We start from the raw sequence: 26,061 nt of genomic DNA, 5'->3' as shown, positions 1-26,061 counted from the left end.
GGAAAGAACCCACATTTTTGTTTTGCCAATTGAAGGAAGTAGCATCAAGTGCTCCAGAAGGCCACTGGAAAGAATTTCCCAGTCACAAAAACAGTTTAAAGTTTACTTATTAGTGACACAAGTAGGCTTACATTAACACTGCAATGAAGTTACTGTGAAAACCCCCTAGTCGCCACACTCTGGAGCCTGTTCAGATACACTGAGGGAGAATTTAGCATGACCAATGCACCTAACCGTCACATCTTTCAGACTATGGGAGGAAACCAGAGCACCCGGAGGAAACCCACACAGACACGGGGAAAACGTGCAGACTCCACATAGACAGTGACCCAAGCCAGGAATTGAACTCGGGTCCCTGGTGCTGTGAGGCAGTTGTGCTAACCATTGTGCCACCATTTGCCTCTGAGGCCAATTTTGGATCCAAGTGACCACTTTCTGATGGATCCCATGGGCTTTTACTTTGGTGACCAGCCTGTCTGCTGGTCACCTTAGTAAAAACCTTGCTAAAATCCATACAGTCCATCGTTTCCTTCCCTATGAACGGGATGCTCTGTATAGAGCGCAAGAAACAATTCTTTTCACTTTATGCTAATACATGTGACAATAAAATCAAAACCCATGGTGTTCCCCTCAACTCCATCAGGTGGCCTCCTCCTCCTCAGCTCCAAGAGGTGGCCTCCCTTTGCAGTTCCCCTCAGCTCCGCCAGGTGGCCTACACCACTCAGCTCCGTCAGGTGGCCTCCACCACTCAGCTCCATACAGTTCCCCTCAGTTCGGTCAGGCGGCCTCTCCATGCAGTTCCACTCAGCTCCGTGAGGTGGGTGGGTGGCCTCCCGATGCAGTTCCCCTCAGCTCCGTCAGGAGGCCTCCCCTCCATCTGCACTCTCCGGCGTTGTGTCATGGCGGCGGGCAGCATCGACCTGGTGTCCGAGTTCCTGCAGCAGAACCGGCGGCTGTCGGACTGGGTGGAGACGCTGCGGGCGCCTCACGAGTCCGAGAAGCACTGGAAGGCCCGCCGCGAATTCATCCTCCGCAACCTGAAGGAGGAGCAGAAGGCGAGCGGGGCCGAGCCCGAGCCGGGTCCGGGCACTGACCAGCTGCTGGCTCTCTCCATGGTCTGGGCCAACCATGTCTTCCTGGGCTGCCGGTGAGTGAGGGCCCATGCCCAGCTTCAACACCCTCACTGGGCCAGCTCAGGGCCTTTCCACCATAAAGCTCACCAAACATTTTTATATTTTTATTTAATTATTCATTAGTGTCACAAGTACATTATTAACACTGCAATGAAATTACTGTGAAAATTCAGACAGTCCAGCTCCTGGCTGCAGGTGATGACAGGGGCACAGGGAGATATCACTCCCACCCCTCATTTTATTTTAATTAAACTGTTCTCAGATTGGGAACATAGGAATTAGGAGCTGAAGTAGGCCCTCTGAGCCTGCTCCGCCATTCTATCAGATCATAGAACATAGAACAGTGCAGCACAGAACAGGCCCTTCGGCCCACGATGTTGTGCCGAGCTTTATCTGAAACCAAGATCAAGCTATCCCACTCCCTATCATCCTGGTGTGCTCCATGTGCCTATCCAATAACCGCTTAAATGTTCCTAAAGTGTCTGACTCCACTATCACTGCAGGCAGTCCATTCCACACCCCAACCACTCTCTGCGTAAAGAACCTACCTCTGATATCCTTCCTATATCTCCCACCATGAACCCTATAGTTATGTCCCCTGATCTCAAATCCACCTCCCCGCCTGTTCCCCATAACCCTTTGAGCCGTATTTTTATCAGAAATATCTCTATCTCCTTCTTGAAACCATTTAACGATTCAGGCTCCACCGTGCTATGGGGCAGCAAGTTCCACAAATGCACCTCTCTTTGCAAGAAGTACTTCCTCCTTATCTCAAGTTTTAAATCTACCACCTCTCAACCTATACCTGTGACCTCTTGTTCTAGATTGCCCCACAAAGGGAAATATTTGGTCTACATTTACTTTATTAATCCCTTTTAGTATTTTATGTACTTCGATCAGATCCCCCCCTCATCCTTCTAAACTCCAGCAAGTATAAGCCCAAACTGTTTAATCTCTCTTCAGACGTCAACCCTTTCATCCCCGGAATCAATCTGATGAACCTCCTCTGATCTGCCTCTGGACGACTGTCAAATTTAGAATTTGATTTCTACCATTTGAGAATTAATTGTGAGGGTGGGGCAGGGAGAAAAAAAAACTCGTAAATTATTATTCCACATCAGAAAGGAGGGGGGGGGGGGCTCAATTTTAAATGTCAGGCTTTTTTTCTGTGTCTGGTTTAGAAATGTTGGTGTTAAATCTGGGCGATGGTGCCAGAGCATGGTGACTTCTTGCAAGCTATGCCCAGCATGCTCTCTAATTCTATTTCAGAATTTTTTCAATTCAGCTCTGACGAAGGGTCAACTAGACTGAAAATGTTGGCTCCATTCACTCCCCACAGATGCTGTCAGATCTGTTGAAATTTTCCAGCCTTTTCTGTTTTTGTCTCTTAATTCTATCTTTTACTCATTTTATGCTTTTCACTCCGCCTCTCTTTTCCTTCTCTGAACGGTATGCTTTGTATAGTGTGCAAGAAACAATACTTTTCACTGTATACTAATAGATGTGACAATAATCAATCAGATCAAAAGCCATGTAGGTTTTATAGTGAGAGGCATGGGGAATGAGTTTACAACCTGTGCTGATTTAGCGCCTCCTAATGTAGCAAAGCCAACCAAGGAATAAAATTCTTGAAAGCATGTTATCAAACAAAATTCACCACTGATAGGAAAGCCTGGTGAAAATGAAGGATTGAAGGAGCAGCTTAAGAAGCCAAGGGGTTCAGGAACGGGATTTCAGAAGAAAAAAACAACGAGAGACTGGTGGAAAGTTGAATATTGTCTGTATAGATATGTGGCAGGTGGCATTCTGTTCAATCACTTCCAGGGTTAATAAAAGCTTTGTGGTTTAAGTACAAGCTGAACCTTGGGATGTGATTAGCCTTCTCAGCTTTGTCCCAGTGTCATCTTTTCTAAAAATCTTTACTGTGGATTTGTTACCCACGATTTTAGTTTGTTTTCCTACCAGCAACAACTGATGTGATCTGAATGGCAACCAGATCATTGTGTTTAAGTGGCGATGCCCACAGTGTAGGCTCAGTGTTGTGTTATGGATAGGAAATATGGTGAACAATATATATCACGTATGTTTAAAATCCACAGACAAGTTAGATCAGTGGTTCCCAAACTTTTTTCACTGGGCCGCACTTTCGGAATAAAAATTTGCTCACGCCACACCAAATTTTTTATTGATAAGAAATACATTCAAAAACAAAAAAAAACAACTAGCAGTGCTTGATTCATAACATAGAAAACAACTACTTTATAATATGGATCATGGGACATCCAGAAAGCATAAAACAATGGTTGTTTAAACCATGTTTAAATGTTTCTTTGATTGTCCTTGAATCTTCCCGCCACACTTGCCATCCTCTCTCGCCGCACACTTTGGGAACCACTGAGTTAGATAATGGGAAGTTGTTGCAGGATTTTGATAAAAGTATTATTGGAGACATTATACTAAAGCTGCCCTGTTTACACCGTTCCACCATGTTGATATCCTTCTGAGTTGATGTGCAAAATATAGATTGGAGTGACAGCTGCAGGAAGGCATTGTCTAGAGATTAGGTATGAGAATGCCTGGAGTTTGGTACTGGCCATGATTCAAATTAGAGTGCAAACAGCTGATAGAGCACTGCTCCTCCAGTGCTCAGGGGAATGTTGGCAGTGCGGTGTTTTTGTATATTATGATGAGGTGCTGCCTAACATGCTCTTGGGAGATTCTTTTGCAAGGACTCAAACCCACAATTGCCCGATGCAGTGACCTTCTCAAAATGTGGTGGTCCAAGACACAAGTCACTGATGCGCAATGCCACGACTGAGGCCATACGAATGAACAGGCCAGAACTTTCATCCCTACCACTCTCAATCTTTGTGGCTTTATGATCCTGTTGGTGACAGTTAGCATTTAAAGAGAAAACAATAGGACAATGTGGCAAATTTTCATGTTTTTAAACAAAAACAAACTTTACATATCTAAAAGATCTGAAACAAAGTCTTTAAAAAAGTCCAAAGATGTGTAGGGAGGGTTGATTTGCCATGATAAGTTCCCCTTAATGTCCCAAGATTTGTAGGTTAAGGGGATTAGCTGGGTAAATATGTGGGGTTGCGGGGGTGGGCCTGGTTAAGATGCTCTGTCGGAGAGTCAGTGCAGACTCGATGAGCCAAATGGCCTCCCTCTGCACCGCAGGGATTCCATGAAAACAAGCACTACCAACTTATTATGAACTTTCGGTTTTACAACTTCTCACAGGAATTCCCTTAACTTTACGATATCTTATAATTATTTACCTCTGTCAGGACAACCCAGAACTATGCTATAGTCCTCTGCAATTTATTTTAATTCTTCTCAGTTCCAGCTATTCTCTGTGGTAAGACTCTATGTTTCATATACCTTGTAAGAAGTCTTAACAACACCAGGTTAAAGTCCAACAGGTTTATTTGGTAGCAAAAGCCACTAGCTTTCGGAACAGGCTGTTCATTCATCAGGAACTCCCACCCACCTGACGAAGGAACAGCCTGTTCCGAAAGCTAGTGGCTTTTGCTACCAAATAAACCTGTTGGACTTTAACCTGGTGTTGTTAGACTTCTTACTGTGTTTGCCCCAGTCCAACACCGGCATCTCCACATCTTTAATATACCTTGACAGTAGATGCCTTAGTCCTTTGTTCTCGTTGTCTACTCAATGCTTCCCAGCTAATTCCACTGATAGTTTTCTGTGTTACAACTTTCTGTGAGGACTACTGTAGATTTCTAAGCTATGGTAAATCATCCAGCTGCTTTCCCTCCACAAAATTCAAACTGAAATTAGGCTCCCACTTGCATTCGGCACGGAACAATTAAGTTAGTATTTTCTTGGCTTTACTGCCAGCCTGACAGGGCAGCACAGTGGTTAGCACTGCTGCTTCACAACGCCAGGTAACTGGGTTCAATTTCCAGCTTGGGTCACTGTCTGTGTGGAGTTTGCAGTTCTCCCTGTGTCTCTGTGGATTTCCTCCGGACGCTCCAGTTTCCTCCCACAGTCTGAAAGATGTGCTGGTTAGGTGCATTGGCTGTGCTAAATTCTCCCTCCGTGTACCCAAACAGGTGCCAGAATGTGGCGACTAGGGGATTTTCACAGTAACTTCATTGCAGTGTGAATGTAAGCCTACTTGTGATACTAATAAATAAACTTCAACACCCATTGGCTTTGCCCATCTTCTCTCAGTGCCAGAGTCCAGCTACAACGAAATTGCTTTTTATTGGGGATTACTGCAGTCAATGCCTTGGTAATTGTACTCCAGCTGGTACATTTGAGCCACCCAGACCACTCTTTCTGTTTCTTTTTCCTTAGTTCCTGTTCAGCATTTACCACAGCAGAACTCAGAGTCAGAATTCGACATATGCCAATTCATAGATATGTTCCTGGATCCATGTTGGACTTGTGCTGCAGCACCCCGCTAATTGTGATCTTCTGGGTGGAGTTTTCATTATCTCACACTGGATCGGGAGTTTTCAACCAATTAATTACCAATCATGTCTTGGGAGTTTTCAATAAATTAATTGCCCTGTACACAATTGGGATTGCCATCAAGTGAGCAGAACTCTCAAATGAACTGCCTAAAATGCTGGTGGTAGTGAATTCCATCGAACTTTCACAAAGGAACTGGAAGTATAGTAGGAAAGGAAGTTGCAGCAATGCAGAAAAGAGGGCGGCATGGTGGCATAGTGGTTAGCACTGCTGCCTCACAGCGCCAGGGACCAGCGTTCGATTCCGGCTTGGTTCATAGTCTGTGTGGAGTTTGCACATTCTTCCCGTGTCTGCGTGGGTTTACTCCGAGTGCTCTGCGTTCCTCCCACAGTCCAAAGATATGCAGGTTAGGTGGATTGGCCATGTTAAGTTGACCCTTGTGTCAGGGGGACTAGCTAGGATATATGCATATGGTTATGGGGATAGGGCCTGGGTGGGATTGTGGTCGGTGCAAACTCAATGGGCCGAATGGCCTCCTTTTGCACTGTAGGATTCTATGATTCAATGTGGGGAAAGAGCAGTGATGTGGAGATGCTGGTGTTGGACTGGGGTGGCCATAGTAAGAAGTCTCTCAACACCAGGTTAAAGTCCAACAGGTTTATTTGGTAGCACAAGCTTTTGGAGCACTGCTCCTTCATCAGGTGTATTCACTTACCTGATGAAGGAGCAGCAGTCCGAAAGCTCGTGCTACCAAATAAATCTGTTGATTTTAACTTGGTGTTGTGAGACTTCTTACTGGGAAAGAGCAGGGAAGTGAAGCTTTTTGGAACGCTCTTTCAAAGATCCAGCACGGGTGCAATGGGCTGAATGGCCTACTCTAGTGGCGTATAATTCTATAATTTCAACAGATGCATGGTCCAATAGTCCAAGTCTGCATAAAGCAAATTTGAATAACCCAGGTTCAAAGCCACCATGCGCGATGCACATGTATCATCTGATTTGATTGGAAGTCAAGTTTTGCTAATGTAGTTGTTGTTCGCATAATTATCTGCAAATCTTGGTGTACACCTTGTAACTGGTTTGTCCTTTTCAGATATTCAAAGTCGGTAATGGACAAAGTGTTGGAGATGGGAGAAGGCATGAAAGTTACAGATGCACCAGTTCACACAAGAAGGGATGATTTGGTTGCCAGTAAGCTGAAGAAAAAAGACCTTTCGAACACCAATGGTTAGCAGGTTAACTGTATACTGGAGTGTTTTTTTAAAGGTCACCTCTGACCTTTATTTATCTGTTTAATTAAAATGAACTGCAATTTATTCGATGCTGGCTATAACAGTATTTTAGATGCAAGTACGACATGTTTGTGATTAAATTCTGACAAAGAAAATCCTTTTAAAAAAATTTTCAGGCTTAGGGAAAGAATATCAGGTGGGACAATTTTCCAAAGAGTAGATAATATGGCCCGAGTGATCTGCTTCTGTGTGTGTGATTCCACAATTCAGCTAAACCATAGCTCAGCAACAACACCCTCGCTTCCAAGTCAGATTGTTTGGTTCAAATCACAGACTAGAAACCTGAGCGCATGATCTATGCTGACACATCAGTGCTTTATTGAGGGAGTGCTGCATAGTCAGAGGTGCTGATTTTCAGTTGAGAGATTGAACTGAAGCCCTGTTTGGCATCCCAGTTGAACCTAAAGGCTCCCGTGGCACTATTTGCTCAAGCACCAAGGAATTGTGTGTCCTGGCTAGCACTTATCACAGTAAGAAGTCTCACAACACCAGGTTAAAGTCCAACAGGTTTATTTGGCAGCACAAGCTTTCGGAGCGCTGCTCCTTCATCAGGGCATATAAAGACACAAACTCAAGTTACAAGATAATCGTTGGATTGCGAGTCTTTACAGGTAATCAAGTCTTAAAGGTACAGACAATGTGAGTGGAGAGAGGGCCAAGCACAAGTTAAAGAGATGTGTATTGTCTCCAGCCAGGACAGTTAGTGAGATTTTGCAAACCCAGGCAAGTCGTGGGGGTTACAGATAGTGTAGCGTCATATCCTGTTCTTGAGGGCATCTTTCAGCATCTGTAGATAGTGACATGAACCCAAGATCCCGGTTGAGGCCGTCCTCATGTGTGCGGAACTTGGCTATCAGTTTCTGCTCAGCAATTCTGTGTTGTCGTGTGTCGTGAAGGCCACCTTAGAGAACGCTGACCCAAAGATCAGAGACTGAATGCCCGTGATTGCTGAAGTGTTCCCCGACTGGAAGGGAACACTCCTGCCTGGTGATTGTCGAGCGGTGTTCATTCATCCGTTGTCGTACCATCTGCATGGTCTCCCCATGTACCATGCCTCAGAACATCCTTTCCTGCAATGTATCAGGTAGACAACGTTGGCCGAGTCACAAGAGTATGTACCGTGTACCTGGTGAATGGTGTTCTCACGTGAGATGATGGCATCCGTGTTGATGATCCGGCATGTCTTGCAGGGGTTGTTGTGGCCGGGTTGTGTGATGTCGTGGTCACCGTTCTCCTGAAGGCTGGGTAGTTTGCTGCGGACAATGGTCTGTTTGAGGTTGTGCGGTGGTTTGAAGGCAAGAAGTGGGGGTGTGGGGATGGCCTTGGCGAGATGTTCGTCTTCATCGATGACATGTTGAAGGGTCCGAAGAAGATGTAGCTTCTCCACTCCGGGAAAATACTGGACGACAAAGGGTACTCTGTCCGCCATGTCCCATGTTTGTCTTCTGAGGTGGTTGGTGTGGTTTTTTGCTGTGGCATATCGAAACTGTCGATTGATGAGTTGAGCGTCATATCCTGTTCTTGAGGGCATCTTTCAGCATCTGTAGATGTCTGTTGCGGTTCTCCTCATCTGAGCAGGTCCTGTGTATACAGAGGGCTTGTCCATAGGGGATGGCTTCTTTAACGTGTTTAAGCAAGACGTGCTGGATCATCAACATGGATGCCATCATCTCACGTGAGAACCCATCCACCAGGTACACGGTACATACTCTTGCGACTCGGACAACATTGTCTACCTGATATGCTGCAAGAAAGGATGTTGCGAGGCATGGTACATTGGGGAGACCATGCAGACACTACAACAATGGATGAATGGACACCACTCGACAATCATCAGGCAGGAGTGTTCCCATCCAGTTGGGGAACACTTCAGCAGTCACGGGCATTCAGCCTCTGATCTTCGGGTCAGCATTCTCCAAGGCGGCCTTCGTGACACACGACAACGCAGAGTCGCTGAGCAGAAACTGATAGCCAAGTTCCGCACACATGAGGACGGCCTCAACCGGGATCTTGGGTTCATGTCACACTATCTGTAACCCCCACAACTTGCCTGGGCTTGCAAAATCTCACTAACTGTCCTGGCTGGAGACAATACACACCTCTTTAATTTGTGCTTGGCCCTCTCTCCACTCACATTGTCTGTACCTTTAAGACTTGATTACCTGTAAAGACTCGCATTCCAACCATTATCTTATAAATTGAGTTTGTGTCTATATATGCCCTGTTTGTGAACACAAGTCCTCACTCACCTGATGAAGGAGCAGTGCTCCGAAAGCTTGTGCTGCCAAATAAACCTGTTGGACTTTAACCTGGTGTTGTGAGACGACTTACTGTGCTTACCCCAGTCCAACGCCGGCATCTCCACATCATAGCACTTATTACTCAACTTGTATCGACAAAAAAACTTGCTTAACCATTTCATTGCTGATTGCGGGACCTTGCTAAGTACAAATTCCCCGATAGTGACTGCATCTCAAGTGTGCTTAGCTGGCCGTGAAGCACTTCAAGGTGACTTATGAAAGCCTATAAGTACAAGTTCATCCTTTTTTAGTTAGTGTTGTCCTAATTTATGTTGCTGTCAGTTGACTGGTTCACCCATTAGACAAGTTATTCATGTGATCTGTTCAACTCATTCAATGGAACAACACAGAGAGGAGCAACATGATAATTTTTTTTATTTTTGCCTCAACCAATCTGTTCAATGAAACAGCTCACCACTTTACTCTAAACAAGCTCTGATTGATCTAGTTGTACCTATGCTGCTTTATTCTAACTGTACCTTGTAGCACATGCTGATGTTGAGTTTCTGCTATTTTTATAGGTGAATGTCAGTGGTAGGGTAGAGAGTAGATTTCTGTTTGCCACCCAATGTTGACATTAGACATGACAAAGTTGGGTATGTTGTGGATCAACTCCTGAGTAATGATGCCATGTGCATCATCACGAATGATTTTTGACCATCTTGTTTACCTTGTAGCTGCTTGTCTTAGATTGCCTGCTAAGATTTGCTTCATTTTGTTCTAGGGATCTGGACTGACTAGAACCCAAGTTGAAACTGTCCGATACAAAAGTAAAATAATGTGAATGCTGGAAATCTGAAATAATAACAAAAAAATGCTCGAAATACCCACCGTCTGTGGAGCGAGATGCAGAGTTAACGCTTCCTTGCGTCAGATGAAAGGTCATCAGCCTGAAACATTAATTCTGATTCTCTCTCCACAGATGTTGCCTTGACCTGCTGAGCAATTCCAACATTTTCTGTTGAAGCTGTCCATGCTCATTTTGTTTAGGAGGTTTACAACTCCAGAAGGAGGAGGGCTGAACTCATGTGGCTCCTTTAAATACGATATATAAATTCATTATTATTCATTCTGTCTAATGCTACGTTCGACTGGCTCTCAATTAGTGATAAATTAGTCCAAGTCCTGCTAATTTACGGTAAAAATAGCAAATCATTCATAGACCACATGAAGAATTCCACACTCATCGCCATTAAATGTAGCTATTTACCAAATAGAATAGTAAGATGCTTTACTTAAATTGGAACTGAATAAATTAACTAAAGTGTAAAGTTTCTACAATGGAGAATGGAAAGGTTCCAGTGGTGTTCCAGCACCTTGAGGAAATGTAATGTTACAGTTTAATTCCTTTTAATTCCAGCGTCTGTCAAACATTTTCCATCAGCTGAACAGATAAACCAGTGAGTTTCTCGTAGGTACAGTGGGTAGTCTCACAACACCAGGTTAAACGGATTTATTTGGTAGCACAAGCTTTCAGAGCGCCGCTCCTTCATCAGGTGAGTGGCGCTCCAAAAGCTCATGCTACCAAATAGACCTTTTGGACTTTAACCTGGTGATGTGAGACTACTTACTGTGCCTACCCCAGTCCAACGCCGGCATCTCCACATCATTTCTCCTAGATGGCATCCACTCCTGAACCAAATACCAGGATATGCCTGGCTTTTCCTTTTTAATTTTCGCTCTTTCTTGAGCAAAAAGAGAGAGTATTTTGCCTCATTATCGACTGCCTTTAAAAGATGCTTGCCACTTAACTGTAGTTTAACTTAATAGTGATCCAGCACATATGCCACACAATATGATGAAAGAGCTGACTTAACCACGCATTTGATTATTAGACCAAGTAAAATGTAGCTGTGAAATTAAGAGTTTGAACTTCAGTGTATGCTATTACAAAGGCATCTTCTGTTTAATTTAACTTATGGAACTGTAGTTAAATTGTACAGGGCTGGAGTTGCTGAAATGTTTAAAATGCCACATGCACTGATATGGGCTGCTGGTAAACTTCATGACAACATTGATTGTGCATGATGCCTTCAATGTAAGTAGGTACATAGCGATGCCTGATTTAAATGAAGCAAGGGGTGAAGATTGAGCTGGGTGGAGCTGATTGATTTTCCCTTTGTTGAATTGTTTGTATAAACAGAAACACTCACTTTCAGGGAAAAACAGACAGAATTGTGCAATTTGATTTGTAAATTTTAGGGGAACTCATAAATTCATGTAATAAAAGCCTTATTCAGTCACCATAAACCAGCGACAACTACAAGTTGATTGAAGAATGTGATCCCTTACAAGTTAAATATCCCCCCCTACCCATCATAAATCAAGTGTTACTTCTTCAAATGGGCAGCACAGTGGTTATCGCTGCTGCCTCACAGCGTCAGGGACCTGGGGTTCAATTTCTGGCTTGGGTCACTGTCTGTGTGGAGTCTGCACGCTGTCCCGGTGTCTGCATGGGTGTCCTCCGGGTGCTCCAGTTTCCTCCCGCAGTCCGAAAGACATGCTCGTTAGGTGCATTGGCCATGCTAAATTCTTCCTCAGTGTACCAGAACAGGCGCCAGAGTGTGGCGACTAGGGGATTTTCACAGTAACTCCATTGCAGTGTTAATGTAAGTCAACTTGTGACACTAATAAATAAACTAAACTGAAACTAAATGGCAGCTTTTTAATTAATGAGATAACTCTTAAATAAACTGCACTGCTGTGAAAGCCTGTGCCTGGATTTCTTGTCTGTTTTAAAATGTTTATGGACATTCGATTTGAAGTGTATGCCATAACATGGATTCCACGCAATTATGTTTGTTTCAACAGAAACAAAGAAAGAACAGCTTTGTCCGACGAAAAAGCCAGAGAAAGAAGACACTTCCATGGAATTTGCTACGACGTCTGAATGCACAGGAAACGGCAGCCAGGATGTGGATAATACCAGAATCCCAGGCCTGGATGGCTTTCCTGTCAGTGAACCAGCGACTCCTTTGCCTGAAGCCCAGGTCCAAGCTCCAGTCTGTCCTGCACCATCCACCAGCTCAAATCAAAAAGAGGTCCGCCAAGTCCCGAGAGTAAGTGAAGTGAAGAAAGTCAGTACTCCTCCGCAGGTTCCTGTCACCCAACAGCAGACAGTGCTGCATCGTCCCGAAGCTCCAGCGCAGACCAAGCATTTCTCATCTAACTCTGCGGAGGTTAAGCCCAGTATTCAGCCAGACATTGTTGATCGCCCTGCCTCTGTTAGCAGTTCCCAAAAGGCTGTGCAGCCCCCTGTCCCGCAAAGCTGCAAGACCCCCATAACGGTGGTCAGTTTAACTCCTGAAGCTGTAAAAGAGAAACAGACTTTTTATAACAAACTCTACAAGGCTATAGCGTGGAAGTTGGTGTCAGCTGGTGGTTTCAGCAATGAGCTTAACCATTTGAGCATCTTGACTAACTGCATCCAGTCAGCAAAGGGGACCCTCGAAAGTGTGTGCGTTCCTCTAAAAGATATTTCTGAACTGCATTTACCACAAAGCTCTGCCCGTGAAGGGATTGTTTGTGAACTAAGGTGCAAGTCAGTGTATTTGGCAACAGGATATGGTAAATGCAAAGTGAGTGCCAAAGAAATGGCTGCTAAGGAGGCTATGAAGTTGTTCCTGAAACAGAAGGTTACAGTGAAGATATGTAAAAGAAAATTCAAAGGAAGTGACATTGAGGATTTAGTTCTGTTGAGTGAGGATTTGCACCGGTTAAATCTAGCTCCTGCATTAGTCAATCCCTTAGAACCGAGCACAAGGTAAAAAGCGCTTGTAAATCGTCTGCTGAAGTAATTGGAAAAGTGTTATGTATATATACTTTGAAAAATGCAACAGAAGTTTATTGACAATTTACTTGATGATTTTAAAAGGCACAAATTGCGGTTGTAGTGAGGGATTATTTTGATTTATTTTGGGAGAAGATGAAAGCTGCAATACCCTACAGTTTCTAAAAATGGAAAGAAATACTGTGATCAAAAGTTATTTTCTGGGTTCTTGGTGCAAATCTAGTAATATTGATCTAGAAGTACCCTTCAGTTTACTGTAATAAATGTCCTTGTGGCTACTTGATTTATTTTAAAGGAGAAGCAAACTTAATGTATCTTTTTTTTTACAATGTGTATAACAGAGCTTCAGTGATCTTCCATCATTGTTTCTGGGTACTGATTAAAGCACCCTCTTACTCTATCCCAGAATTATAACTTCAGCTGAAGAGAACATCCTCCCTCTACTACCCAATTATGGGTGTTTTCCCCCCACACCAAATCATCGTAAATGATCAACTTGTGGAAATGTGTTGACACTATTGGGTTATAGAGTTGGTTCTCCTAAAACCCAGATTGATACTGTCCAAACTGAATTCACTGGAGAAATGGCAAGGTAGCCCCTATTATCTAAAATGGAAAAAAAAAATTGTCTTCTGGCCCGCCCATTCTTTCAGCCCCCTAGCAGGTTAACATGCTTTTGGTCAGGGAATTACGCACATTTCAGCAGGCTGTACAAAGTCTGGAATAAAGCACACTACGCAGCTTATCTCAGGGTGAAGATGCTGGTCATTTGCATTGTTTTTTTTGCTGGTCTTAGTTAACAACTAGACTGCTATTTCAGATTAGGGTGAATGCTTGGCTTGGATTGTCTTTTTAAACCAGCAATGAGGAGCAACTGGATTTTGTTTGAACAGAGATCATTTCCAATTCAACCTGAAGTGACAGTCCAGTGGAATATAAGACTCAGCTAAACCAAATTTTGAACGTGATCCAAAATGAAGCATTCTGTGTAGCTTGCTTTATTTTGAGTAGGTTTTATACAATCTAATGAAAGATATCCTTCATTGCCTGTTCTCAGCTGCTCACCTTCACCTAAATGAGGCAGGAGTGGATTTTAATAGCTATTTTTAATGACATAATTAAGATTTGTAGTTCTGCCAGTTGAAAGAATGTTAGAGTACTATCAACAGTGCCACCAAAATGGTTGTGTACAGTTGTTTCAAGATGTTTTCACCTGAATATTTTTTTAATTGTTTCCATTTCCTATTTTTTAACTTTTTATTTTTCGGCCAACATTTCAATATCTCAACCATAAACTTAACATTTGGTTCCATGAGAATTTAAAATAAATTCTATTCAAGACCCACAACATGAAAGCTCTGATATTGGACTAGTGTGATTATTGCACTATATTGCAAATGCTTTCTTAAGAACAGAATGATTGTCCAGCAGACAATCTTCAATAGTGAAGGATATATTCCATAGCAAGGAATACCTGCTATACCTCTTGTATTTTGACAGCTGAGATTAAATGATAGGATCAGGAAGGCAGAAGTGTCCAAGTGATGGGATGCTTGTGGAATTTAAATTGAGCCCTGAATAGAAGTGTCTTAATGCCTGACCAAAACCTAAATAATGTGTCGTTTTAATTGTAACATTCTCAATGGGAACTACAACCGAAATGTTTTATTTTCAATCAGGGCTTTTCAGCTTTAATTCATTCTGTGCATGTAGATTATATCAACAGGCCACAGACATCCTGAGCAGTGAAGGGAAGAGACCAAAAATTCCCACTCTTCCAATTCAGTTACGCGTTGAAGGTTTATTGCGTTTTCCATTTTTATCTTGCTTTAACCTCGGTCAAGAACAAAATCTGTATTTGTCAGAGGGATTTTTGGTAAATTGTAATGGGTATGTGAAATTTTCATATGTTGTCTCCTTGAATTGTGGAAAACAGTAGTGCAGTGGTAGATTTTTGTGACTTGAATTGTCTGGAAAGAACATTTTGAATGACGTAACATCAGGGTGAGCCACTGGTAGTTAGAGAAAGTGACGGAAGTCCCTCATCCTTCATATCATTCTAGTGAATCACTGCAGCCTCTCCAAGGCCTTGACACCTTTCTAAAGTACAATGACCGGAATTAAACACACTACTCCTTCTGAAACCTAACTACTGACTTGTATAAAAGTTTAACATAACCCAGAATGTTACTTATTTGTAGTTTATATGCCTTTTGAATCCTGTGCAGGAATGGTTTGGAAAGATAATATAAAGATCAGGATTCAATAATCTACCACGTATTGAATTAACCAATTCATTTATTGAAAGTTAATTTAGAATCAAAAGATTAACACGCAACTTACTGTCTTTGGGACAAATTATAGACACAGAGCTGAAGTAATTAAAGTATGCTTGGGCAATGTTTTTGGATTCAGATTATATCTGGAAAGTATGAATGCAATAAAAGATAGATTTACATCATAGATGTTAAGAAACCCCTCCACTCACCTGCTTTCCTCGTTTTAGACAGTATTCACAGCACAGAAATAGGTCATTTGATTTAATAGATCCGCTTCAATATTTATGCTTCGTGCAAGTTCCCTTCCATCCTTTTTTATAACATAGAGACCAATATTCCAAGTGTGGTCTAACCGTGGTTCTATGCAAGTTTAGCATAACTGGCCCAATTTTCAGCTCTTTCCCTCTAGAAATGAACCCAGTGCTCTAATCCCCCTGCTCCCCTACCCTATTTAGACACTTATTTTCTAAGGAATATGAGACTTCCTTATTCTTCCTACCGAAATGCACCACCTTGTGGTTCGCTGTACAGAGGTTCATTTGCTAATTACCCACCCATTCAGCAAATTTATTAATGTCTTCCTGTATATTGTTCCAGTCTTCCTGTGTTAACTATACCTTCTCAATGTGGTGTCGCCAGCAAATGTTGTAATTGCATTTCTGATTCCCGAGTCCAAATCGTCAGTGTGTAAATGGTGAACAGCAGCAGTGGTCCCGACACTGATCTCTGAGGAACACCACTTTCCCATCTTTTGCCGCTACAGAGGAGTCCTATGCAGAAGAGTAGAGCTCCATTTAAAATTAATTGAAATTTTATTTGTAGTGTGTAACAATTCAGAACAACCCCAAACTCAATTGCAAATTGAAATAGTCAATGTCTATATAACGGTCCATGTCAATTAAAAGTGCTTTTTTGAACATCAGTTAAAAACAGAAGTAATGAGAGAGAAGAACATGTTGCAGTTGTTCAGAGCCACTCCACAAAAAAAGTCTGGCCGCAGGATTTCTAACACAAATTCTGTGACTCGGAAACCTGTTCAGGCTGCTTTGCTTTGAACAAGTTCAAAATTATTATCCTGTACCTCAACCCTGGAAACATTGCTTCCAGCTTTGGGACCCATCAAAACATTTCTAAATACAAAGCCACTGCTTTGACATGTTTCAGATTCCAAGTTTGGATGAAGTACATGTTAACGGTCAACTATACCTCCTTTTTGTGTTGCTGAGAAATTTAAACATACTTGAAGTTAAATAGATTGTAGTCCCGTGACTGACCAGATTTGATCAGAGCAGTATTATAAAAGCAGAAAATGGTGGGAACCATTTGAGCAAACTCCGCAAGTCAGACAGCGCCTGTGGGGCAAGAACGGTTAACATTTCAGATTGCTGCTTCATCAGAATTGGCTATATATGATGTTTGGTGCTGGATTTTCACATTGTCTTTGAAAATTTATTTTGTGTGTGCTATTAGAAGTAACTATCCTTTAATTAGGCGTCAGCTTCGTTGCACAGCATCAATAACAGAAATTTACAGTTAAACAGATTGAAAATTCAGTTGATGCTGAATGCTAACGTTTTCAAATTTGGTGAGTGTTACAATAATCCATAGAAACTGATTATGATTTGAAAAAATTCAAATTCCCAGTTATTAAATGAAAAGACCACGCAATAAGATTTCACATTTGAGACAAACACTTTTACTGTGATACATGTCAAAACAAAGCAAGCACTACTAACTAATATTATACCTCATAAGCAGTTATACTTTAGACCAAATTTCCTAGCAGAACTCTTCCCGTCCTATTAGTTTCAACCTTTTTACGTTAAGAGTTTTGTGAGCGGTCATTCAATTCTCCTAGAACTAAACCAAAGAACTCCCAATGTTTCACTTTGATTCTCCTTTGTTTCCTGTCTGGCACTTGCACTTCCAGAACTCTCGTCCTTTGCACTGCCAATTTCTTCCACTGGCTTCATTAGGCAGACCTGACCGTCTTTAATTCCTCATGAGTTTGAAAGTTTCCTTCCCAGCAGGGTCCCTGCTCGCAATTCCTGAGCAGGGACTCCAAATCGGAAACACCCCTGGTTCCTGATGGCCTCTCGGCTTCTAGTCCTGGCTTTGTATGGACATAGACTGCCTTCTCACAAACTGCTCAAGGCTGATTGTCCTATGGGCTTGAAAAATATTAAAACGCCAAGAATCTTACTTACAAGCATCTCCATGGTAATGTGACACACAGTGTGTTTTCAGATAGAAATACAAACCAATTTTCTTCAAATTTAAGCTTTTCCTGGGTAAGCGGGGACTTTAAAACCTTCCTTTGTTACAATTTGCCATTAAACCCTTCTGGAGTCTACATGAACAACTTAAACCACCTCCTGAGTCCACACAATTGTCTCCTCGAGATGGTTAATGAAGCTCCCAATGTTTAACTTTTTAACACCTCACCTCTTCACTAACATTACGTGGACCTCCCCCTGATTTGTAATTATTCCAGGTCTGTCAGCCAGCTATTCAGACCAAATTTTCTTTCACCTATCCTACATTTAAAAACAGTCTCCCAAACCAGAATCATATCTTACAACCAAAACTTAAAATCCTAAAACATATTAATCTTAAAATTATGCACATGTAAGAGTAGGTTTGACCCATGCAGGGATTAAATGCCTGTACTGCCAAAGAGTTTGTATGGCACTCAGTGATGTCCAAGTGGCATGTGTGAAAGTGAATTAACAATGTACTATTTCTTTTTAAAAAATGAGTTTGTAAACAATTAAATGGGTATTTGAATGCAAAATCATTCAAAGAAAACAAATAATTACTGGTGACTTATCAGGCAAAATTTCTTAAAGTGCATTTTAAAATCAAGTAATTACTGACCAGCAAGCTTTGCAACCAGGCAATGGGCCTTTAACTGAACTGTTTATGTTCTAGGGTTCAGATTCTTCAATGTAGGTTTTAAATTTTGTGATAATTCTTTCATAAGAACATAGGAACAAGAGTAGGCAATTTGGCCCCTCAATCCTATTCTGCCATTTAACTAGATTGTGCTGATCTTAATGCCATCTTCCTGCGCTATCCCCATATCCCTTTATGCCATTGGTATCTAGAAATCTCCTTTGAACATACTCCATGAATAGGCCTCCACTGACTTCTGGGGCAGAGAATTCAAATTATTTACTACCCTCTGACTGAAGAAATTCCTCATCTTGGTCCTGAATGGCCTACCTCTCATTCTGAGACTGGCTCGAGACCCCCGCAACCTTTTTGCATCTCCTCTGTCGAGCCTTGTAAGTATTTTGTACACTTCAATGAGACCACCTGTCCTCCTCCCTAAACTCCGGAGAATACAGGCTCAGCCTCCTGAATCTTTCTTCATAGAACTATCCCATCAAGCCAGGAATTAGTCTAGTGAACCTTCATTGTGAAAAATCATTGGCTCTTACCACCCCATCTCCTTTTTGCCTATCCTTTCTAAATGCTGAATACTCTAGAACTTTCTGCACCCAGCCTTGGTCATGCTGCAACCATGTCGCTTTAATGGCAATTAGATCACACCAAATTACTTCTATTTGTGCCGTCAGTCCATTTATCTTGATGTGAATGCTGTGTGCATTCAGGTAGAGTACCTTTAATTTTGTCATTTTTATTCACAGTCTCTAGCTTAAACAGCTGGCATATTTGTATGTTTGTGTGCTCTGCCTCTTACTGACACATTCTGATTTTTCCTTATTGCTATTCTCATCTCTTATCTTCTCCTCTCTTATCACATCTTCCCTCACCCCCACTATTTAGTTTCTAACCTTCTCTGCTGCCTTAGTTATTTGACTTGCTAGAACACTGGTCCCATCGGTACAGCTCCTACTTTCCCCAATACTGATGCCAGTACCCCAGGAATCAAAAACCCATTTCACTCACACCAATCTTAAAGCCACACATTTAAATCTAATCTTATTTACCCCTCCACCAATTTTGCTTGTGGCTCAGGTAATAATCCAGAAATACCTTTGAGGTGCTTTTTTTAAATTTGGCCCCCGAGCAACTTATACTCCCTAAGCAGAACTTCCTTCCTAGACTTACCTATGTTGTTGATACCAATGTGGGGACCCTCTCCTTCCCACTGCAAGTTCCTGTCCAACCCAGGGCAGATGTTCCAAACCCTGGCACCAGGCAGGCAACACAACCATCTGGATTCTTGCTCTTGGCTGTAAAGAACTGTTTATCCCTCACTATCCTGTCCCTTATCACCACTACATTCCTGTTACCCCCCCCCCATTCCCCTGTTCATGGTGCTTTGGTCAGCTTGCACATCCATCCTGTTGGCCCCACTCTCATCTGTACAAGCTGAAGCACTTAAAACTTGTTGAAGAATTGTAAGGGCTGAGGCTTCCCTATCTCTACCTTCTCGGTCCCCTTACTTGCCTCACTCACAGTCAGTCACACCCTCCTGCCCCTGACCAATGCAGAGGACCCTATCCTCAGGGGCATGACCACCTGCTGAAACAAAATGTAAATTTAAATCTCACCAGTGCGAGATGAGATTTGAACCCATGTCCCTAAAGCATTAGCTTGGGCCTTTAGACTACTAGTCTAGTGATAATACCACTTTGCTACTGTTTCCTATATTTTGAATACACGATAATGTTGCAAGTTAATAGATAATATTTTTTACATTATCGGTTTAATCCAAATCCAGAGTGATGTAATGCAAGAAGGAGTAATATAATTTTGGCAATAAAATTCAAGATGTAGCTTTGAAATTTTTGACATGCTGTAACCAGTTAGCTGCTTATTGAAAGTTATAGTGATAGCTTGGAGGTCTGCTTTATTGTATTCTAATGGATATTGTGAGTAAAGATTATGCCAGAATGGGAGACAGAAAGCATGAGTTTCCCAGTTTCAGTTTAGTCAATTGTATATCTTTTGCGTTTGGATTTAGTGGCAGTGAGTTCTGATCTCTGACGTTCTGCATGTTTGAATTTCAAAGCAGTCCCTCCTGTGCACTCTGACCAATGGACCTTGCCAGGTTCTGCTGCAGGCGGTGAGTCACAGAAGCTAATTTAAAATGTAAAGTGGGAGAGTCGTCATTTGTTTCAAAATAAAGCTTGGAAGTTATTACACTGGTTATAACGGGATCAGCACTACACACCAGATTTTGGAACACCTAATTACAAGTCAGGATTCGTTCAGGATTACTGTTTACTTCTGGCAATAAATTTGTTAAAATAAAGCAACCTGCTGATGCATCTTTACCTACTACAAGATTGTATGGTCAATTCTGAGTTATGGTTGGAATCTTTTACCAATTTGTTAATGTAACATTATGATTTTCTTCGCTAGTTTTTGGTGTAGACCTTTCTAAACTGCTTTATACATCAATGTAAGTTTGTTTCAGAAAATAATATACTTGTGTAAAACAAACCCTCTCAACTATCCTTCCTCTCTGTTTTGTACTTTTTTAATATTAAAGATATTTCATCTTTGGTATTGTTTTGTGCCTTCTGGTGTGGCTGTGTTGAAAAATTGTTTGTATTTCGGCAGTTGCCTCAATCATGTACTGAACAACTCATTAGTTGTTCTTATATATGGGAAGATTTTTCAGAATGTTTTAAATGGGGTCAGAGAAATACTGGGCAGTGGGAAGAAGAGAAGTTTGGTGAAAATTGCCAGGGGAGTGAAGGATTTAGAAAGCTGGAAAGGAGATAGCAAAACAGGCAACCAGGAATTGAATTTCAGATGTCAGAGTATAATGTTCACTTACAATGGGTGGTACAAATGAATGTGGCTCCCCAACTCTTCTATCTCCTCTTTGCTGCAATGCTTAAGGGAGCTACTGTGAATATGTTTACAAGCATCAACATTGGGTTCATTCAGAGAAACTCTTCAATCTCCAGATTGCATGCCTCCAACAAAGTCACAGACGCAATAATCAGAGATCATCTACATGCAGGTGATTGTGTCCTAGCTGCCCTCAACAAGGAGGACATCCAGACTCTGGCAATCAAATCTTGAGTATTACGAAAAGCTTTGATCTCCAAATCAGAGTCTCCAGACTAATTGCATATTTCACCAGCACCAGACACAGACTGTGAAGCACCAGACAACCTCTGATGTCACCCATCTCAAGGCAGTAGAAAATTCTCATGCCTTGGTAGTGTGCTGTGTAAGGATGCCACTAGCAATGAAGATATCAGTGTACTCATCAAAGCAAGCTTCACCTATGGCCAACTCCATGATCGTGTCTGGAAGCAGCATGGCATTAAAGTGAAGATTAATACCAAACTCTACCAGGTCACTGTTCTTACCTCCCTGCTCGGAATCCTAACTCTGCTCCAGACATCACATCAAAGTTCAGGAATGCTTCCAGCATAGACACTGGAGGTCATTCAGGAGAATTTGATGACAGGACAAAATCACAAACTACAATGTTCTCCATCATGGTGGGCTATCGGATTGAATAGTTAACAGTGCTGCTGTTAGCGCTGCTGCCTCACAGCGCCAGGAACCTGGTTCAATTCCAGCCTTGGATGACTAAGTGGGTTTCCTCTGGGTGCCCTGGTTTCCTCCCACGGTCCATAGATGTGCAGATTAGGTGGAATAGCCATGGTAAATGGGCGGGGTTATGAAATAGAGTGGGGGGTGGGCCTGGGTAAGATGCTCTGTCAGAGACTCAATGCTGACTCGATGGGCCGAATGGCCTCCTGCACTGTAAGGATTCTATGGTATTCTAACAGCATGAAGACCACCCTCCAGAAAATTCAACTTAGATAGGCAGGCCATGTCTCCCACACGGCTGACTATAGAATCCCCAAGCAGATTTCTATGGAGAACTGTCTCTGGGAAGGTACATCAAGTTTATCAGTACGAATAATATAAAGACACCTTAAAAATAGTCTTACAAACTATAGGGCTATATAAATTGCATTCAAAATACAAACGGAGAGAGATTGATTTACTATAGTTATAAAATATACAAAGATTTTTTGATATTACTACATACAAGAATGTATTTATTTGGCTGCATCTCTTTAAGAATAATATTAATGAAGGCTAAAATACCGCAAACTCAAGTGGTTTATGGACATTCAGTAAATCTTTACTGTTGTCTGCTATTTTTCATAAAAATTGATGGAATAAAAATTAATTCCAATCACATCTAACAGTAGAACTGAACTTACAATGATGGAAATCTGAATTGAAGAACGACTGGATGAGATGGGGATGCTACGATGGATGTGTGGAGCAGCTCGAAATGACAAAATCAGAAACCAGTCAGTGAAGATAGCGGAAACGTTAAAGAAAGAGGCTAAGGTGAGACTGAAGTGGTATGTAGTCATCTGTTGTGAGGTCATGTAGTGAGGCTTGTGATGGAGATGAGACTGTCATGAGGAAGGCATGAAATCCGATGGAAGAGTATGGTGGTGAGAGCCTGAGACTGAGCGGGATTGGAAGAGGAATGGATGATTGAGAGAAGGAGAATAGTGATCAGCCAGCATTATGGCAACCCCAAGTAAAATGGGGAAGAAAACAAGAGAGAATTTTGAATATGCATTTAGCCACCAGGTCATAATGGTGGGTAAAGTGGGACTGAACCATGTAAATTTGGACTGTTCTTTGGCTTGATTTTGTTCTATGCCATGTCAGTTTTAGCAGTGGTGGGATTCTTAAATTGTTTTTTGTGTGAATGCACTTGGGAGAAAGAGGCAGAATCAACTAGTTCCAATTCCTATTATGGAACACTACAATAAACTTGAACAGAGAATACAGGGAGCACACCGTTAGTCAGCACTTGTCAACATTAGTCTTAAAACATATTTTAATGCTTACACACAAACACTAAACTAAAATCAAACTGGTTCAATACAATATGCAAGATGGATAATTAGCTAGATTATCATAAAGATTAAATAAACTCTTTTCTTATTAACCTTGTGACCAACCGAGGGGGTTGGATGAAGAAGGGGAGCCAGTTCACCCCTCCTCATCTGGCATCATAACAATTTGGGGATAACTTGTTTGGAATCGTAACAAATTAAGGGACCTCATCCGGGGACCAACCATAACACCACCCATCCATTAGGATAATCCCAGACCACAAAGACCTATTAAATATATGAGTCTACAGCTTGCATAACATCTGTGTCATTTCCTTCAGCACTTTAGATGTAAATGACATCTGGCTCAACAGCCTAATTAGCCTTCATCCTTGGGAAGACCATTTGGTACTTAGGACCACCGCTAATCGCGGCACGGTAGCACAGTGGTTAGCACTGCTGCTTCACAGCTCCAGGGTCCCGGGTTCGATTTCCGGCTCGGGTCACTGTCTGTGTGGAGTTTGCACATTCTCCTCGTGTCTGCGTGGGTTTCCTCCGGGTGCTCCGGTTTCCTCCCACAGTCCAAAGATGTGCGGGTTAGGTTGATTGGCCAGGTTAAAAAATTGCCCCTTAGAGTCCTGGGATGTGTAGGTTAGAGGGATTAGCGGGTAAAATATGTGGGGGTAGGGCCTGGGTGGGATTGTGGTCGGTGCAGACTCGATGGGCCGAATGGCCTCCTTCTGCACTGTAGGGTTTCTATGATTTCTATGATTACCCAACAACACAGGCAATTTACCTTTAACAGATGTAAAGTTTCAATTTATCATTTAACTATATGTTAATCTTCAATCCTAACTACCTTGCTGAATCCATTTAATTGATAAAGAGGAGGTATTAGAAAAGCTGGCTGTAGAAAGGCAGATGCAGATTTGAGGTTATCAAATCAACCATGATCTTATTGAATGGCAGAGCAGTCTTGAAGGGCCAAATGGCCTACTCCTGCTTCTTGTTCATATGTACGTATGTGCTTAAAAGTTGATGAGTGACAAGAGCCGGATGAGATGTATCCAACGATGTTGAAGAAACAAGAGTGGAAATTGCAGAGACTCTGGCCACAATTTTCCAATCCTCCTCAAATATGATAGTGTCAGAGAATTGCAAATGTTATGCTCTTGTTCAAAAATTCTTTGAAGGATAAAAGCTACCTATATATCTATCCCAGCATTGAATATTCAATAATGGAGCAGTCACAATCCTCTGGGATAGACAATTCCGAAAATTCACAACCCTCTGAATGAAGGAAGTTCTCAGTCTTAATGGGTGTCAACGCAGAATCGCTGAGCAGAAACTGATAGCTAAGTTCCACACACGAGGATGGCCTCAACCAGGATCTTGGGTTCATGTCACACTATCTGTAACTCCCACGACTTGCCTAGGCTTGCAAAATCTCACTAACTGTCGTGGTTGGAGATAATACACACCTCTTTAACTTGTGCTTGGCCCTCTCTCCACTCACATTGTACCTTTAAGACTTGATTACCTATAAAGACTTGCATTCCAACCATTATCTTGTAAATTGAGTTTGTGTCTATATATGCCCTGTTCGTGAATACAACTCCCACTCACCTGAGGAAGGGACCTCCGAAAGCTTGTGCTGCCAAATAAACCTGTTGGATTTTAACCTGGTGTTGTGAGACTTCTTACTATGTTCGCCAGCCTGGGAAAACAATCTCTCAGTGTATGCCCATTCCGAATCTTGTACATTTCAATAAGTTTACCTCTTATTCTTCTCAATTTACTCAGCTTCTCATCATAAGACAACTAACTCATCCTGGAAACAAATCTAAGGGACCTTCAGTATACCATCTACAAGTCAAGTATACCCTCAGATACGGAGACCAAGATTGAGCATGATATTGGTTTTACCAAAGCCCCAGACAATTGTACGAAGGCTTCCTTGTTGTACTCCAGTCACCTTGCAATAAAAGTCAACATGCACTTTACCCTCCTGATTGCTTGATTTACCTTCATTGCTAACTTTTGGTGCTCTTTGTATGAGTACATATGAGTTGCTTTGAACATCAACATTTAAAAGTTTAAAAGCTTTTAAAAAATATTCTGCTTTTCTATTCTGATGGCCAAAGTGAAATAACTTCCCACATTATACTCCATCATTTTACCCACTCAGTTATGTTAGAAATTGGGGAAAATTAAGATTAAAAAATGAAATTAGGATAAAATAAAAACAGGAATTGATGAAGGTGGCAAAGGTGGTTTTGATGTGTGAATTCACCTTTTGTGTGACACCTTATCTAATGATTTTGGAAATCCAAATATACCACATCTTCTAGCTCCTCTTCATCTCTCCTACTTGTTGCATCCTCAATTTGTCAAACACGATTTTCCTTTTGTTAAAACCATGTTGACTCTATATGATTATACTTTGATTTTCTAAGTGCACTGTTTAGACTTACTTAACATTGTAAGTTTCAGCATTTTCCTAATGACTGATCTCAGACTAACTGAACTGTAGTTATTTAATCCCATCCTGAACTACTTTTATTTCCTCTTGTGACACACTGGGTAAAAGTGCTTGAGTAGTTGATTTGATGGGGAAATTGTGGTTTGGGCTTTCAGTGACCAGGTTGTAAAGAGCTAAACTTCAGCAAAATGAAGCAAACATGCAGCCTGCCTCATGAGCACTAAAAATAAACACCTTAGCAGAATTCCGGGGACCCAGGGGGCAATGAAAACAACAGTGCTTTGAATCCTGGACCAGACACATTGCTGCCAAGGCCACAATGTTTTTCAAGCTTAGCATTGAAATGTTTACAATTGATAAAAGTCTGAGTATGGGAAGCCCAGCATCTTGAGAATTTGACCTATCTTGGGAGGGCACAGATGGTTCAATTATATCTTTTGTAATTGGACCATTCAAAGGAAGTGAGACAATGATTGGTGGATTGAATTGTTTTCCGCAGGCTTGCTGTGTAAGGTATAAGAGGGGATT

The 26,061-nt window shown here is 41.9% G+C and overlaps 1 protein-coding gene across 1 annotated transcript; it reads left to right on the top strand.

Annotated features, from left to right (window-relative positions):
* Nucleotides 1–812: 812 nt before the first annotated feature.
* Nucleotides 813–13,576, top strand: cdkn2aip (CDKN2A interacting protein). Its single transcript, XM_078215082.1, has 3 exons — nt 813–1,147; nt 6,673–6,806; nt 11,983–13,576. The coding sequence occupies exons 1-3, from the start codon at nt 837–839 to the stop codon at nt 12,936–12,938; spliced, it is 1,401 nt and encodes a 466-aa protein (XP_078071208.1). The 5' UTR covers nt 813–836; the 3' UTR covers nt 12,939–13,576.
* Nucleotides 13,577–26,061: the final 12,485 nt, after the last annotated feature.

Source organism: Mustelus asterias, chromosome 6 (genome assembly GCF_964213995.1).
Source record: "Mustelus asterias chromosome 6, sMusAst1.hap1.1, whole genome shotgun sequence".
NCBI classification, from domain to species: Eukaryota; Metazoa; Chordata; class Chondrichthyes; order Carcharhiniformes; family Triakidae; genus Mustelus; species Mustelus asterias.
Note: the sequence above shows the minus strand (reverse complement) of the source record. Positions and strands in the feature narration are given on the sequence as shown.